The sequence below is a fragment of the Clinocottus analis genome, unplaced genomic scaffold, assembly GCF_023055335.1.
Source record: "Clinocottus analis isolate CAN_PGR_092001 unplaced genomic scaffold, fCliAna1.0.p SCAF_2, whole genome shotgun sequence".
Taxonomy (NCBI): Eukaryota; Metazoa; Chordata; class Actinopteri; order Perciformes; family Cottidae; genus Clinocottus; species Clinocottus analis.
In genome coordinates this window covers 351,741-367,236 of record NW_027175931.1, presented here as the reverse complement: position 1 = coordinate 367,236, position 15,496 = coordinate 351,741, and the positions used below count along the sequence as shown (strand labels likewise).

Sequence of the window (15,496 nt, the reverse complement as noted above, 5' to 3'; positions counted from 1 at the left end):
AATGTTACCAGAACAATATAACAGCACTCTGGAGCAACAACAAGTTAACATACATACATATATAGTTTATACATCTGTTTTATTTATTATGAACAGGTACTGTTCAGTAGTAAGGGTCCCTGTGAGGGACAAACCACTCCTTCTTTGGTCCATGTTCAGTAGTAAGGGTCCCTGTGAGGGACAAACCACTCCTTCTTTGGTCCATGTTCAGTAGTAAGGGTCCCTGTGAGGGACAAACCACTCCTTCTTTGGTCCATGTTCAGTAGTAAGGGTCCCTGTGAGGGACAAACCACTCCTTCTTTGGTCCATGTTCAGTAGTAAGGGTCCCTGTGAGGGACAAACCACTCCTTCTTTGGTCCATGTTCAGTAGTAAGGGTCCCTGTGAGGGACAAACCACTCCTTCTTTGGTCCATGTTCAGTAGTAAGGGTCCCTGTGAGGGACAAACCACTCCTTCTTTGGTCCATGTTCAGTCTGCTTCTTACCTTAAAGATGTTAAAGAGAACATGAAGTAAAGTATTACATCAGAGCTGTGATTGTTTATGAATTGTGACATTTAACGGAATATTTAAACATTGTGACTTTTATTGTCATCAAACAAATATGATGTATAGATAAGATGCAACTATTAATTATTAATCTAATAATCAGGTTATGAGCCCGTTTATTGGGACACTTTATGATTCTGACCATTAAATAAGTCATCGCACGTCATCGCTCACAGAACGGATGTTTCTTCTTTAATTGGACTAATTGCAGCTCGTGGCGTGCTGAGCGTTTTCCCAGCAGCCTCGGCGGTTTCCAGTAAAACGGCGTCCTGAAGCTGAGAGCTAATGGGGGGGGGGGGGGGGGGTAATGTAAGACATTAGAGACAGGAAGTAGCTACTGATGATGGTGGTGAAGATGAGGATGGTGATGAAGATGATGATTGACAGCAGGACTCCCCTCAGAGGAAACCTGACCTGCAGCCATCAGGACTCTTTTGGGGTTTGTGAGGGAATTTTGAATCAGAGAAAAATACATTTTCAACAATTATGGAAATTTCCAAAATGCAAAAAAACGTCACTGGATAACTGACGCTGTCGTGAAGGTTCTAATAAGAAGGTTCTAATAAGAAGGTTCTAATAAGAAGGTTCTAATAAGAAGGTTCTAATAAGAAGGTTCTAATAAGAAGGTTCTCTCTGTCAATGATCTATTAGCATCACCTCCTTCCAGTCAATCAGGAACCAGGATTTAGTAATAACAGCAGTAAATATGAATATATATATATATATGTATATATATATATATATATATATATATATATATATATATATATATATATATATATATATATATATATATATATATATATATGTAATATATACAAGCTTCCAAACAGCAATAAACATAAACGGCTCATGCAATAATGCACACAAACGCTTCTGGATGTATTTATGATATTTCTTCAGTGACATGCTCTTCTTCTATGTTTCAGAGTGTTTAAGAAAGCCAGTCCCAATGGAAAGGTGAGTCCTCTCTCTCTCTCTCTCTCTCTCTCTCTCTCTCTCTCTCTCTCTCTCTCTCTCTCTCTCTATATATATATATATATATATATATATATACATATATATATATATATATATATATATATATACATATATATATATATATATATATATATATATATATACATATATATATATATATATATATATATATATATATATATATATATATATATATATATATATAAAAAGCATGATAAATACACGAGAGCATCCATCAAACCAACAGAAACGCTCTCAGATCGCTGGAATCCTTTATTGATCTTTTTCAAAGACGAGCAAATGAAACGATGAATAACAATCACACAACTTAGAATAGAAAACTAATAGAGAACAATTACAATGAAATGATATCATTATTCATACATCAAGAGGCAGGGCTGTCCTGACACTGGCTCTGATTGGCTGTCCTGACACTGGCTCTGATTGGCTGATCTGACACTGGCTCTGATTGGCTGTCCTGACACTGGCTCTGATTGGCTGTTCTGACACTGGCTCTGATTGGCTGTCCTGACACTGGCTCTGATTGGCTGATCTGACACTGGCTCTGATTGGCTGATCTGACACTGGCTCTGATTGGCTGTTCTGACACTGGCTCTGATTGGCTGTCCTGATACTGGCTCTGATTGGCTGATCTGACACTGGCTCTGATTGGCTGATCTGACACTGGCTCTGATTGGCTGTCCTGACACTGGCTCTGATTGGCTGATCTGACCGTTGTGTTCCTCCCCCAGCTCACGGTCTATCTGGGCATGAGAGACTTCGTGGACCACGTGGACCTGGTGGAGCCTGTTGGTAAGACCAGTTTTCACTTTCAGTTTAGTTTGTTGTTGTTTCCACTTCCTGCTCTATGAGAACAGCTGGTCTTGGTTCAGGGTTTGCTGCTTCTTGACTTCCTGTCTTTCCGACTTCTCTTCCTGCAGACGGCGTCGTCCTGATCGACCCGGAGTACCTGAAGGAGAGGAAAGGTGAGGCCGGTTCAACGTGTTCAGCGCCTCACTGAGAGATGTTTACTTCTGTCTTCAGGACCTGAACGCAGCTTCAACGCAGCAGATCTGTACAACACAATGACCGGACCCGGCATGTAGGAGACGACCTGAGATCACATCTGGTGGACTTATCAATCTAAGGGACAGAATAAATGAGGCTCTGTAGACATACAGGTTCTACCAGAGAGTCTTTCCTCTGGAGACGTAAAACGATCCAAACCATGACTCAGACCATGACAGTGTGTTTTCCAGTGAAACCTCTCAGGACGCTTCATAGTAAACCCTGTGAGGCTCAGAGGATCCCAAACGCCCTCTGAGAGCATTGATTGCTCTCAGGAACAGTTAAATCCTCTGAACAGTCCTTTTGTTCTCCATGATGGAGTTCCTCAGGGACGCGTCCTGGAGCCTTTGTTCTTTACATTTACAGGATTCAAAGGAACGTTTTAGTGACTCGGCTTGTGTTTCTGGTCCCTTCAGTGTTCGTGACTCTGACCTGCGCCTTTCGTTACGGCCGCGAGGACCTGGACGTCCTCGGCTTGACGTTCCGGAAAGACCTGTTTGTGGCGAACATCCAGGCGTTTCCTCCACCGGCCGAAGACAAGAAGAGCCTGACTCGTCTTCAGGAACGGCTGATTAAGAAACTGGGAGAACACGCCCACCCGTTCACCTTCGAGGTACTGAGCCCGGTTCACCGGCTCCATCCCTCAGCTTCTTCTGGGGCGTCAGCGTCACAAAGCCACGGACTCGTCTTTATGAAGTGCTCGGTTCAGCACTCAAACTCTCACCTTTTGGGAACCGCCATTAATCATCTCCTGAACCACATCGTGGTTTAACTTGCTTTAAACTGCTCCAACACCTTGTGAGAAGAGATGTGTGTGAAACATAATCCAAGTGTTAAGTTTAAATACTTATGTAAACGCCGTCAACTCCTTTCACCTCTAAGGCGGACCAGAAGGTTTCACTAAGTCCTTAATAAGTAACTCTCACACAGTCGGGTTTTACGAACAAACACATCTCTGTAAACTTAGAGGCTTGTGGGAGTTTTTTCCACGTTTCCTGGTCCTAAATGTTCCTGTTCTGCTCACGTTCAGAACCAGGTTCTGGGTTCAGTTCCCTCACAGACTTCTGGGAGAAAGAGAGGAAGACAGAGGCTCAGCTAGGATCCTTTGGACTTATTGTCTCTTTGTGCTTCTAGAGATGCGCTGGAAGCACAAACCAGAAGCAGCTGATGGGCTTTTATTCTGAAAAGGGGCTGAAGAAGAACTGTGGCGATGACTAGTCTCTCCTGATAAAGATGATGTGCTTTCAGATCCCTCTGAACCTGCCGTGCTCCGTCACCCTGCAGCCGGGCCCCGAGGACACCGGCAAGGTACAGACCCTCCGGCCGGCTCCACGTCCGTCCTCCTCCCGCTGAGGAGATCGATCTAACTTCTGAATGTCCTCGTGTGTCTTCAGGCCTGCGGAGTCGACTTTGAGGTGAAGGCCTTCTGTGCAGAAAACGTTGAAGAAAAGATCCACAAAAGGTAAAAGTGAGTCAGAAAGAGAAGAATTACCAGCAGCTTCCTGCAGAGGGAGGGGATGAAGAGGAGATGAAGAGGAGATGAAGAGGGGATGAAAGGGGGTCCTCCTCCTCTTCCTCAGTAGCGGTCACGTTGTCGTTGCAGGAACTCGGTGCGTCTGGTCATCAGGAAGGTGCAGTACGCTCCTGAGAAGCCGGGTCCTCAGCCGACCGCAGAGACCACCAGACAGTTCCTGATGTCAGACAAGCCTCTGCACCTGGAGGCCTCTCTGGACAAGGAGGTACCTCTGTGTGTGTGTGTGTGTGTGTGTGTGTGTGTCTGTGTGTGAGAAGAAGTAGAAGCTACTAGCAACCTTTAGCTTCTGGGTAGAAGCTAGAATGAGAAAATACATTTTAATATTCTTGAGCATTTCTTTTCTACCACGCAAAGTTAATTATGTTGTGATCTTGAGATAACAATAACAACAATAAGTTGTATTATAAAGACAATACTACCAACAACAATAACATCAACAATAACAACAATATGTTTCTCTCTCAGATTTATTACCACGGAGAGCCGATCAGCGTCAACGTCCATGTCACCAACAACACCAACAAGACTGTGAAGAAGATGAAGATCTCCGGTACCTTCCTCTCTGTGTTGCTGATTGATTGATTGATTGATTGATTGATTGATTGGTTGATTGATTGATTGATTGATTGATTGGTTGGTGGGTCTGTGTGTCCACAGTGCGGCAGTATGCAGACATCTGCCTGTTCAACACGGCGCAGTACAAGTGTCCGGTGGCCACCGAGGAGTCCGAGTCAGTCTCCTTCCTGCTTGACTTAGACACAGCTGCTTCTGGAGCTTTCAGTCGTGTCAGCTGGTTTTCTTCACTTTATCCAGATGTTCAAAGACAGACTCTGTTCCTCTCTTTAGTGACGTCGTCGCTCCCAGTTCCACGTTCTGCAAAGTTTTCACTCTCACTCCGTTCCTGGCGAACAACCGAGAGAAGCGAGGCCTGGCGCTGGACGGGAAGCTGAAGCACGAGGACACCAACCTGGCCTCCAGCACGCTGTGAGTGCAGCGCCATGATGAGTTCAGGGACCTTCAGGATGCTTTGGAGACATTTTTGTGGGCTTTGTGGGCTTTAATCAGAGGGAGATGTGGTCCCGACAAAGCGGTCCATGAACCTGAGAACAGCAATAGCTCTAAAATCTTTCCATTCGTCTCGCTGGTCTCCTCAAAACAAACGGCCATTGTTGTCGCCGCACAATCTGAAGCATGCGGCTAATTATGCTAACGATGTGATTGGACCTGTCAAAAGCTTGACTCCGCCCACACTGCCTCTGATTGGCTTACCCTGATTTACTCACAATCACTAACCTTGTTCCTCACGCCTGAACCTAACCAACTCAACCAGTGAAGGCAGCCAGTGGGAGCCAATCAGAGGCAGAGGAAGGCGGGTCCTACATCCACCCAGATGCTGTGGAGGTGGTGCTTTGTGGGCGGGGCCAGCTTGAGCTTCATCCAGTCGTATCCGGTCTGACTCGATGTGTTCTGGCTCCTTCAGGTTGAGAGAAGGAGCCAATAAGGAAATCCTGGGCATCATCGTGTCGTACAAAGTCAAAGTGAAGCTGGTGGTGTCTCGAGGCGGGTCAGTGAGCTTTTATGTACTTCACTTACTTCACTTTCTTCACTTCACTTTCTTCACATACTTCACTTACTTCACTTACTTCACATACCAGCAGCTGAGAGCTTCGAAGTCCTTCAAAGGTGACCACGTGACTTGGTACCATATGACTTGGTGACTATGTGCCTTGGTAGGTGACCATGTGACTTGGTACCATGTGACTTGGTACCATGTGCCTTGGTTCCATGTGACCTGGTACCATGTGACTTGGTCCTATGTGACCTGGTACCATGTGACTTGGCCCTATGTGACCTGGTACCATGTGACTTGGTACCATGTGACTTGGTCCTATGCAACCTGGTACCATGTGACCTGGTGCCATGCGACTTGGTACCATGTGAGTTAGTACCATGTGACTCGGTAGGTGGCCATGTGACTTGGCACCATGTGACTTAGTACCATGTGACTCTGTAGGTGGCCATGTGACTTGGCTCCATGTGACCTGGTACCATGTGACTTGGTCCTATGCGACCTGGTACCATGCGACCTGGTACCATGTGGCTTGGTACCATGTGACTTGGTACCATGCGACTTGGTACCATGTGACTTGGTAGGTGACCATGTGTCTTGGTACCATGTGACTTAGTACCATGTGACTCTGTAGGTGGCCATGTGACTTGGTACCATGTGTCTTGGTTCCATGTGACCTGGTACCATGTGACTTGGGCCTATGCGACCTGGTACCATGTGACTTGGTACCATGCAACTTGGTACCATGCGACTTGGTACCATGTGACTTGGTACCATGTGTCTTGGTAGGTGACCATGTGACTTGGTACCACGTGTCTTGGTAGGTGACCATGTGACTTGGTACCATGTGTCTTTGTAGGCGACCATGTGACTTGTTGACCATGTGTCTTGGTACCATGTGACATGGCACCATGTGACATGGTACCATGTCACATGGTCCTATGTGACATGGGACCATGTGACTTAGCACCATGTGTCTTGGTACCATGTGACATGCTGCCATGTGACCTGGTACCATGTGACTCTGTAGGTGGCCATGTTACTTGGTACCATGTGTCTTGGTAGGTGACCATGTGACTTGTTGACCATGTGTCTTGGTACCATGTGACCTGGTGCCATGTGACTTGGTTCGTGACCATGTGACATGGCACCATGTGACCTGGTACCATGTCACATGGTACCATGTGTCTTGGTAGGTGACCATGTGACTTAGTACCATGTGACTTGGTACCATGAAGCTCAGCAGCAGCGTCATTGAGTCGATGTAACTGTGTAGAAACTCTGAGCTGCTGAAGTGAAACTGAAGGTGTTCAATATTTATTGATTTCAGCCTCCTGGGAGATCTGGCGGCGAGGTAACCTTTCACATCCTGTCACCTCGATGAGATTTACACAGTTCCCCTGAACGTCTCACGGGTCACACCACACAGATGCCTTTCATGAAGCTGCTGAGGGTTATTGGTGTTTCATGAGCTGCTCTCCGGGTATTGATCTGTTTTTCAGTGACGTCTCTGTGGAGCTGCCGTTCACACTAATGCACCCGAAGCCGCTGGAAGAATCCATCTACAGAGACGGTGAGTCACGGCCACGACGCGTTCACGGACTCGCAGGCCGCAACGTTCCATCCAGGTTCACGAGTCGCGGCACGGGGATGATTTGAAGCAGTGAAAGATGTGTTCAGGTGCCGTTACTGACGGCGCTCTCTCTCTGCAGCTCCAGATGAAGCTCCGATCGACACAAACCTGATTGAGTTTGACACAAAGTAAGCAGCCGCCTCTCTCTCTCTCTTCCTCTCCGTCTCTCTTCATCACTCCGTCTCTCTCTCTCTCTCTCTCTCTCTCTTCCTCTCCGTCTCTCTTCATCACTCCGTCTCTCTCTCTCTCTCTTCCTCTCCGTCTGTCTTCATCACTCCGTCTCTCCGTCCTCATCATCAGCTCTGTGATCCGATTGGCCGTGCCGCGCTTTACAGCCCGGTCGATAACTGAGAGCAGAGAGGGTTTCCTCCTCCTCTTCCTCCTCTTCCTCCTCCTCCTCCTCCTCCTCCTCCTCAGCAGCAGCATTAGTGGAGATGGACTCGTCTCTGGAGTCCCAGCCTTAATGCGTCTTAATGCAGGGAGGCGGCAGGAAGTGGCTGCAAGTGGAAACTCATCCTGCTGCCAGCAGCTCGCTCATCCTGCAGCTCACAGGCTCTCTCTCTTCAAGAGAAGCTCTGGAGGCAAAGAGCTGCATCCAGACACTCAGGAGGACTCAAGATGTTCAGTCCAGAGGAACATCAAGATGTTCAGTCCAGAGGAACATCAAGATGTTCAGTCCAGAGGAACATCAAGATGTTCAGTCCAGAGGAACATCAAGATGTTCAGTCCAGAGGAACATCAAGATGTTCAGTCCAGAGGAACATCAAGATGTTCAGTCCAGAGGAACATCAAGATGTTCAGTCCAGAGGAACGACTACGAGCAACGTGTTCATGATGAACCGTTTACTGCTCTCACCTGGACGAGCGGCGAGGCATCAGAGTACAACTATGAATCATAGAGGCTCTACTCATGATGCTTCATAGTGACACTTGTAGTACTACTTGTAGTAACACTTGTAGTAGTAATAACAATCGTAGTAACACTTGTAGTTGTAACAACATTTGTAGTAATACTTGTCATAACACTTGTAGTAAGACTTGTAGTACTACACTTGTAGTACTACACTCGTAGTACTGTGATAAATTTAGTACTACATAAATTGATAAATTAACCCCCCCCCCCTCTCCTCCCTCAGCGACGATGACATCATCTTCGAAGACTTCGCCCGCCAGCGGCTGAGCGGCGGCGCGAAGGACGACAAGGACGAAGACGAGGAGCCGGTGGACTCGCCCAAGCCGGACGACAGATAAAGGACGAAGACGAACCGCCGCGGCCGTCGTTGTCTCGCCGATGTCCGCGGAGCCGGCGGAGGTCGTCCGCACCGGACGCCCTGCAAACACTCGGCGCTGCCGTGTGTGTGTTTCTCGTTCATGTCCGTCCTCCCTCGTCCCGCCGGAGGTGTAAACAGCTAGAATACCGCAGCTTAGTCGTGTCCTTTTCAGACGGAGCTCTTCGCTCCGTCGCCCCCCAACCGGCCGGAGACTCGTACCGGCGACCGCGGACGAGGTGCCGCGGCCCGGCGGCGGTAGCATGCCTCTAGTGTCACTTTGTTCTACGTGTGTCCACCAGGGGGCGAGCAGGAGTCACGTCGTGTCGCGTTAGTTTCATGTGTCGTGTCAAAGCGTCTCCGGTGGATCTGCAACTGTTCGGAACGCCAGAAGAAGTTCGGCCCGCCGCGACCGCCGAGGCTCTCAGGGAGCTGCCGGGAGGCGCCGGAGGCCCACCACTCAAAGTACACAAAGTACACAAAGTACACACCGACACTTTCTACGGTTTACTAATATCATGATAATCCACTTTGGTCTTTTCTAGAGGACGCAGCGGTTTCAAAGGTTTTCATGTGTTTACAAGTCTTCATCGGTAGTAAGACCGTCGTCATCGTCATTCTTCAGCTGAACTTCACTCACGAGGAAACTTCAACTTTTACTCCTCGTGAACGCTTTAAAACGCTTTTTAAGTTTTTATCATGTTTAGTCTGGAGTCCCAATAATGTGATCGGTTTATCCAAATGTGTGAATATGATATGATGTTTGAGTTTCTGTTCTATCTATCTATATATGTGTGTATATATATATATATACATATATATACATATATATACATATATACATATATATATATATATATATATATATATATATACATACATATATAGATATATTACAACTCACCTCTATGTTGATGATACAGGATTCATCGAATCATGTTGGCCGTAGCTAGCTAACGGCTAGTAGCTAGCTAGGAGCTACTAGCCGTTAGCTAGCTACTGTGTTGTTTATTAGCTCATATTCAGAAAGAAGATGGAATCTGCTGAACATCAATAATCCATCTTCGCTTGGACAGAAACACTTTGACGTAACGTTTTAATCCCTGAAGTTTGACCTCAGTGAGCAGATTAAAGATAAAACTCATGTTTTGTTTGTAGCTTCTGGTAAACTGATGCTCAACAGACTGGAAATGTAAACGATGAAAACGTTCATTTTAGAAACAGAAAAACATAATATTATTATTCATATAGAGCAAACTGGTGACCTCACTTCCTGTGCGGCCGTTTGTGTTTGACAACTTTTAACATTCAACCACTCAAAGTACAACATGCAGGAAAAGTTCACCGACGTCGAACACTATTAAAATGTTCAAACTCGACTTGTCTTCAATTTACTTTAGAATAAAGAACATGATAGCTTCATGTGGTTTATTATAGCAGAAGTCCTTGAACGCACCATCAGCGCCTTCAGAGAAATAAAGGATTGAAATCTGTTGGAAAGGATCAGCTGACAGGAAGAACACGGAGGATAAAATAACTTTATTAACAAAACACGTCTTTCATTCTACATTCAAGTAAAACAGTGACGTGCGTGTATGTGTGTGTGTGTGCGTGCATGTGTGTGTGTGTGTGTGTGTGTCTGTTACTCTTTACCTGAATCAACTGCTGGGTAAAGATCAGAAACATGGTCATTTTTAATATTATTGTTGAACAGAAATCAATATATTGATAAGTTAGGGTTAATTTGGCTAATACTTGATGAATCGTTAGTTGCAGTACTGATTCACTCAATTATTTCTCTTATTTAGTTAAAGTTTAAGTTAACTTAATGAACTTGAGTTGAGCTGAGCTAACTTAAGTTTTCTTAAATTAAGTTGAGTTTGAGTTGAGTTTAAGTTAAGTGGAGCTTAGTTAGATGAGTTGAGTTAACTTAAGTTAATTTAAGTTGAGTTTAAGTTAAGTGGAGCAGTTTGGAGGGGAAGTTGAGACTCGGAGCAGAAGACTTTTGTCAGGTTTGTGAGTCTCCGGCCGGAGAGACTTTCCTGGCGGTTCTGTTCTGGCCTCGGCCCGCGAGCAGCCTCAGCAGAGCGTTCCGTATCTCGGTGGTTCGGACGCCGTACACCACGGGGTTGACGGTGGCCGGCAGCAGGATGTACACGAGCCCCATGAGGGTGTTGGCGTCGGTGGGGATGCCGATGTTCAGGTTGTGGGAGAGGAAGGAGACGCTGCCCACCAGGTAGAAGCACATCATGACGATCAGGTGAGTGCCGCAGGTGTGGAGCGCCTTCCTGCGCTCCTCGCCGCCGGCCGCCGCCTTGAAGACGGCGCTCAGGATCTTCGCGTAGGACAAGCAGATGAGCGGTATGTCCACGCCCACAAAGCAGACGATCACGGCCAGGCCGGCCGCGCTGCTCCTCTCCGTGCCGCCGCACGCCAGGCTGACCAGCGCCATGTGGTCGCAGTAGCAATGGCGGACGGCGTTGGAGCCGCAGAACCGCAGGGAACCCGCCAAGGCGACCAGCGTCGCCATGATGGAGCCGCTGCGCACCAGAGCGAACAGCAGCAGCTTCACGGCGGCGGGCGCACCGACGAGCTCGGCGTAGCGCAGCGGCCGGCAGACGGCGGCGTAGCGGTCCAGCGCCATCGCCAGCAGCAGCGTGGACTCCAGAGAGGACAGGAAGTGGGTGAAGAACATCTGCGTCAGGCAGCCGGCCAGCGAGATCCGGTCCCAGCCGAAGAGGAGGGCGAGCAGCAGGCCGGGGACGATGGCGGTCGCCGAGAGGACGTCCACCGCGCAGAGCGCGCACAGCAGCAGGTACATGGGGCCGTGCAGGCTGCCCGTGCGGCGGATCACGTGCACCAGCACGCCGTTGCCCAGCAGCACCGTCAGGTAGGAGGCGGAGAACGGCAGCGCCAGCAGCTGGTGGTGGTGCCGCAGCGCCGGGAAGCCTCGGAACACGAAGCTGCTGTGGGAGAAGTTTCCGCCCGGAGACGCCGCCAACATGGCGCCGGATTTACCCGAGACGCCGAACACCCGAGCTGAGGAGACAACGTTCTACTTTCAGATCATGTGACATCACGTTTAGAGCAACATCGAGATAAAAACACTGAGCGAGCCCAACGAGCAGCGACGTCATACATTAACATATATTAACATATATTAGCATACAAACATACATTAACATATACTAACATATGTTAACATATATTAACAAGCATGGACAACCATAAATTAACATATATTAACATACATTTACATAACTCAACAAACTTCACATATTTTGTCCGTTTTTCAAAATGTAAAGTCGGTTTATTTTCATCATAATATAAAAAATGTACTAAACACAAAAATAAATCCTATAAAAACATTAAACTGTCAATGTCATTTTATTTTTAATTCAAGTAAGACGTTTCACAATAAAAGCATCATCATGCTATTAGAGGGCTTTTATTGTGAAACATCTTCAAACAGTTTTGCATTTATTCAACAAAAAGAAAATCCTCAAGTTCTAAATGTAAAACAGCGTGAGAACCATAAAGAAACAAGTTTTGTATTATTATAAAAGCATTTTTAATCAGAAGAATAAAAGTATTGAAGGTTCTCACCTGCTGAGGGTCATCTGAAGGTCGTCAGGAGGAACGCGTCCGGTCTTGCCGCCTCTTATACCCGAAGTCCAAACGTCCCACGGGCAGAAACGCAGCTGCGCTCTGATTGGCTGGAAGCAGCTTGAACTAATTAAAACATCCCGGAGCCAATTAGAGGAGGTTCTCCAGAGTTTAATCAACCGGCCGACTTCATGTTCCCTTTTCTTCAGATCTGATTATGACCCTTCAGGATCCTCAGCTGGCTTTTTATGTTTTATATGTTAAATATGTTTTATCTGTTTCAGATGTTTTCTGTGTTTTTTTCCTTTTTAGTGTTTTAGAGTCAAGTCATTAGTCCAGAGTGAAGTTTTAAGACTAGAGTGAAGTTTTAAGACGAGAGTGAAGTTTTAAGACTAGAGTGAAGTTTTAAGACTAGCGTGAAGTTTTAAGACTAGCGTGAAGTTTTAAGACTAGAGTGAAGTACTGAGCTTTGAGTCCTAAACGAGTCCTAAAGCACTCGTCACCACATGTAAAGTCTTTGTCTGTGAGTCGAGTCTTTGTCATTAACTCTGAGTCATGTGGCTGAGTCCACAGCTCTAATGCTAATGCTAACGCTAACGCTCCTGCTACTGAAACCCAACAGTAGATCAGTTGTTTCCTCCGAGGTTTACATCTAATCTAATCTAATTAGCCTGCAGCCGGTTGCGTCCTCAGACTTCTCTGTTGGCACTTTGTCGTCGCTCCTTGAGATCAAAACATCAGAGTTCAGTTTCCTCTGAGACGGCTAGATTCATTATCTGCTTAATTAAACTCTCCATGGGCCTGCTGGGACATGCGGCACTTTTAATTAATGACCAACACAGACGCTGTTTTCACAAAACAGAAAAGTTTTGTTTTTGTGTAAGATGATTTACTAATTTAATCGAATAAAACCCTGAGAGGAAAGTGAGAGAAAGAAGGTTTTATGTCATGATTTGAAGACAAATAAAGTGTAGACTTCTATACAACCAGAGGAGTCGCCCCCTGGTGGTCAGGAGAGAGAATGCAGCTTTAACACATGAAGCATTAAAGAACCAGAGGGTTGTTTGTATGCACTTTCTGAACAGGGAAATATTAATCAATTTGAGTAAATTTAATATTTATTTGTCTCTGAAACAGACTGGATTTTTTTTAATCTAATGTTAAATCTTTTTTTTTGTTTACAGGTTTGTGGTTGTAATACTACTTTCAGCCACAAGAGGCTGACGTTCACCACAACTTCATGCTCTCGATAGAACTCAAAACATTCACGTTTTCTTCAAACACCATATTTGTCCTTTGTGTGATGATGCTGACAAAAACTTATGACTTTAGCTGCATACCGCCTTTTTCATATGTGTTTACACTTTAGAATTGAGTTTTGAATAATCGTTTCTTAATTTGATAAAAAAAAAACAGTCTTGAATTCATATTTTAGACCTTGACATTGGGGCACCAGAAATGTCTCATGAAGACATTTCTTTAGAAAGCTTATTTTTGCCCGAGCGAAGGAAAGAGAAGGCCTCAATTTCAGACAGTGAGATTGGATTGTCTTTTCCGTATATGCCGTCATACTTGAGAAGCGTTATTCAAAACATCCCTTGGTGTTCACACGGAGTTCCACTATTTTGCCTTGCAGTCATCTGGCATTACATAGTGTCATGAAGGGCAATAAAGGGCTATTTCCCTGTTGTCGTAAACACTGTGGTGCCCCACCTTGCCTGCCTTTTTCCCCGCTGCCTTTCCATTGCATTCAGGTTGCAGCCTCACACCGTCGGGCAGAGCCGGCAGAGCGAAGCGCTTGAATGCATCTCTGGTATCGGTAAAGGGCGGCTGAGCATCCATGCCAGCAGGTAATGTTTGGCACATGTATCAGAATAAGACAGCCATATTGAGATATTGTTACCTTGTAAACAAGGCTGTTATCAGACAACAGGCTGTCAAACACAAACAAACAAATGTGGCAAACTGCGGCACCGGACAGTTTATGACTCACTGATTTTACCTGCTCACATTTTCATTTATTCGTAGTTCATTGTTATTTATCGTACTCTTTGTCATAATCTTCATTAATTTAGTTTATTCATCTTTTATCCATGTGTTTTTCTGTTATGTAGTTTAGTTTTGTAAATAGTCCAATATATATATTTAATTTGCAACAGACCTGATAATTTGATTTTCATGTACACATCAATAGGTCTCTGTACACCATGACAAGAACTCTGTAGCAACAATGAGAAACATATTTATTTGATTACTGTTACATTTAGAAATTTACCGTTTTTTCCTGTATTTAATCTAGTGTTAAATTCTGTGATTTAAACATAATATGTCTTATGGCATAAGCTGCATACTCGCATGCTTTAATACTCAAAAACTTTTAATTGACTTACTAATAATTGTTACACTATTTTTAAAAAATCATTTCGTAGTATTGTCAACTGCAAACAGAAACTAGAAAGAGCATTTCCTTCTGAAAATGCGTTGGAAAGCAAAAAAGCTGAAGCTTAAAGCTGAAATATTTGTAAAAAAAATAGCTGAATATAGCTAAACAAATTTGAAAATGAAAAAATAGCTGAATATATATGAAAATAGCTGAACATATATGAAAATAACTGAATATATATATATATTATATATATATATATATATATATATATATATATATATATATATATATATATATAGATGTCCAGTCTGACAGAAGAAGAAAAAACACTTCTTTCTTTTAACAAATTTAGCAGAGCTGGGATTTGAACCTCTGATCCTCAGCTTGAAAGGCAGACATGCAAACCATTGAACCACCAATAAAGTCAGTGAGCTATGCTATACATACCAATAATAAAGGCAGAAAAGGTGTGGAAAAAACATAACATGAAAACACCAACAGTTTAAAAACTATAAAAGATATCAAAAAGCTGAGTGATACAGTAATAGCTAAACGTTTTGTCAACAGTTTAAACTGGAAATTGTGTCTCTAGCTGAAAGCATGGCAGACTTGTAAGCTTTTGAAATTGAAGAAGTTTAAAGTGGATTTAAAGATGTTCTTAATTGGAAACCATTCATTTTTATTTTGAAAAAAAGCTGAATTATTTGAATATTTTAAAAAATGTAAAAGCTTAGAATAATAGCTGAAGGTTTTGTCAACATTTGAAATTTCAAACATTGTCTCTCGTCAAGTATATGAAGAACCTGTAAACGTCTGAAGTTGAAGATAATTTGAAGATATCCCCATTGTGTCTCATTATAAAAACTAATAAAAAGCTTAATAATTCAAAAATTTGAAAGGTCAG

The 15,496-nt window shown here is 44.5% G+C and overlaps 2 protein-coding genes across 2 annotated transcripts; one reads left to right on the top strand and one right to left on the bottom strand.

Annotated features, from left to right (window-relative positions):
• The first annotated feature begins 1,478 nt into the window (after positions 1-1,478).
• arrb1 (arrestin, beta 1) lies at positions 1,479-9,386 on the top strand. The gene is made up of 14 exons (XM_068585130.1): positions 1,479-1,506; positions 2,280-2,340; positions 2,469-2,513; positions 3,012-3,208; positions 3,844-3,903; positions 3,990-4,057; positions 4,199-4,334; positions 4,595-4,679; positions 4,787-4,859; positions 4,976-5,113; positions 5,610-5,693; positions 7,202-7,272; positions 7,412-7,460; positions 8,469-9,386. The coding sequence occupies exons 2-14, from the start codon at positions 2,298-2,300 to the stop codon at positions 8,581-8,583; spliced, it is 1,164 nt and encodes a 387-aa protein (XP_068441231.1). The 5' UTR covers positions 1,479-1,506; positions 2,280-2,297; the 3' UTR covers positions 8,584-9,386.
• A 738-nt stretch (positions 9,387-10,124) lies between these two features.
• On the bottom strand, positions 10,125-12,753 carry LOC137790491 (olfactory receptor 52Z1P-like). The gene is made up of 2 exons (XM_068584784.1): positions 12,207-12,753; positions 10,125-11,639 (listed from the first exon to the last, which is right to left on the bottom strand). The coding sequence occupies exon 2, from the start codon at positions 11,602-11,604 to the stop codon at positions 10,609-10,611; it is 996 nt and encodes a 331-aa protein (XP_068440885.1). The 5' UTR covers positions 11,605-11,639; positions 12,207-12,753; the 3' UTR covers positions 10,125-10,608.
• Positions 12,754-15,496: the final 2,743 nt, after the last annotated feature.

Bases quoted from the DNA above. Each gene is read 5' to 3' on its own strand.
- arrb1 (XM_068585130.1), top strand. From the start codon at position 2,298: ATGAGAGACTTCGTGGACCACGTGGACCTGGTGGAGCCTGTTG. The intron at 4,335-4,594 runs GTACCTCTGTGT...TTTCTCTCTCAG, and splicing joins AGGCCTCTCTGGACAAGGAG to ATTTATTACCACGGAGAGCC. The intron at 5,114-5,609 runs GTGAGTGCAGCG...TGGCTCCTTCAG, and splicing joins AACCTGGCCTCCAGCACGCT to GTTGAGAGAAGGAGCCAATA.
- LOC137790491 (XM_068584784.1), bottom strand. From the start codon at position 11,604: ATGTTGGCGGCGTCTCCGGGCGGAAACTTCTCCCACAGCAGCTTCGTG.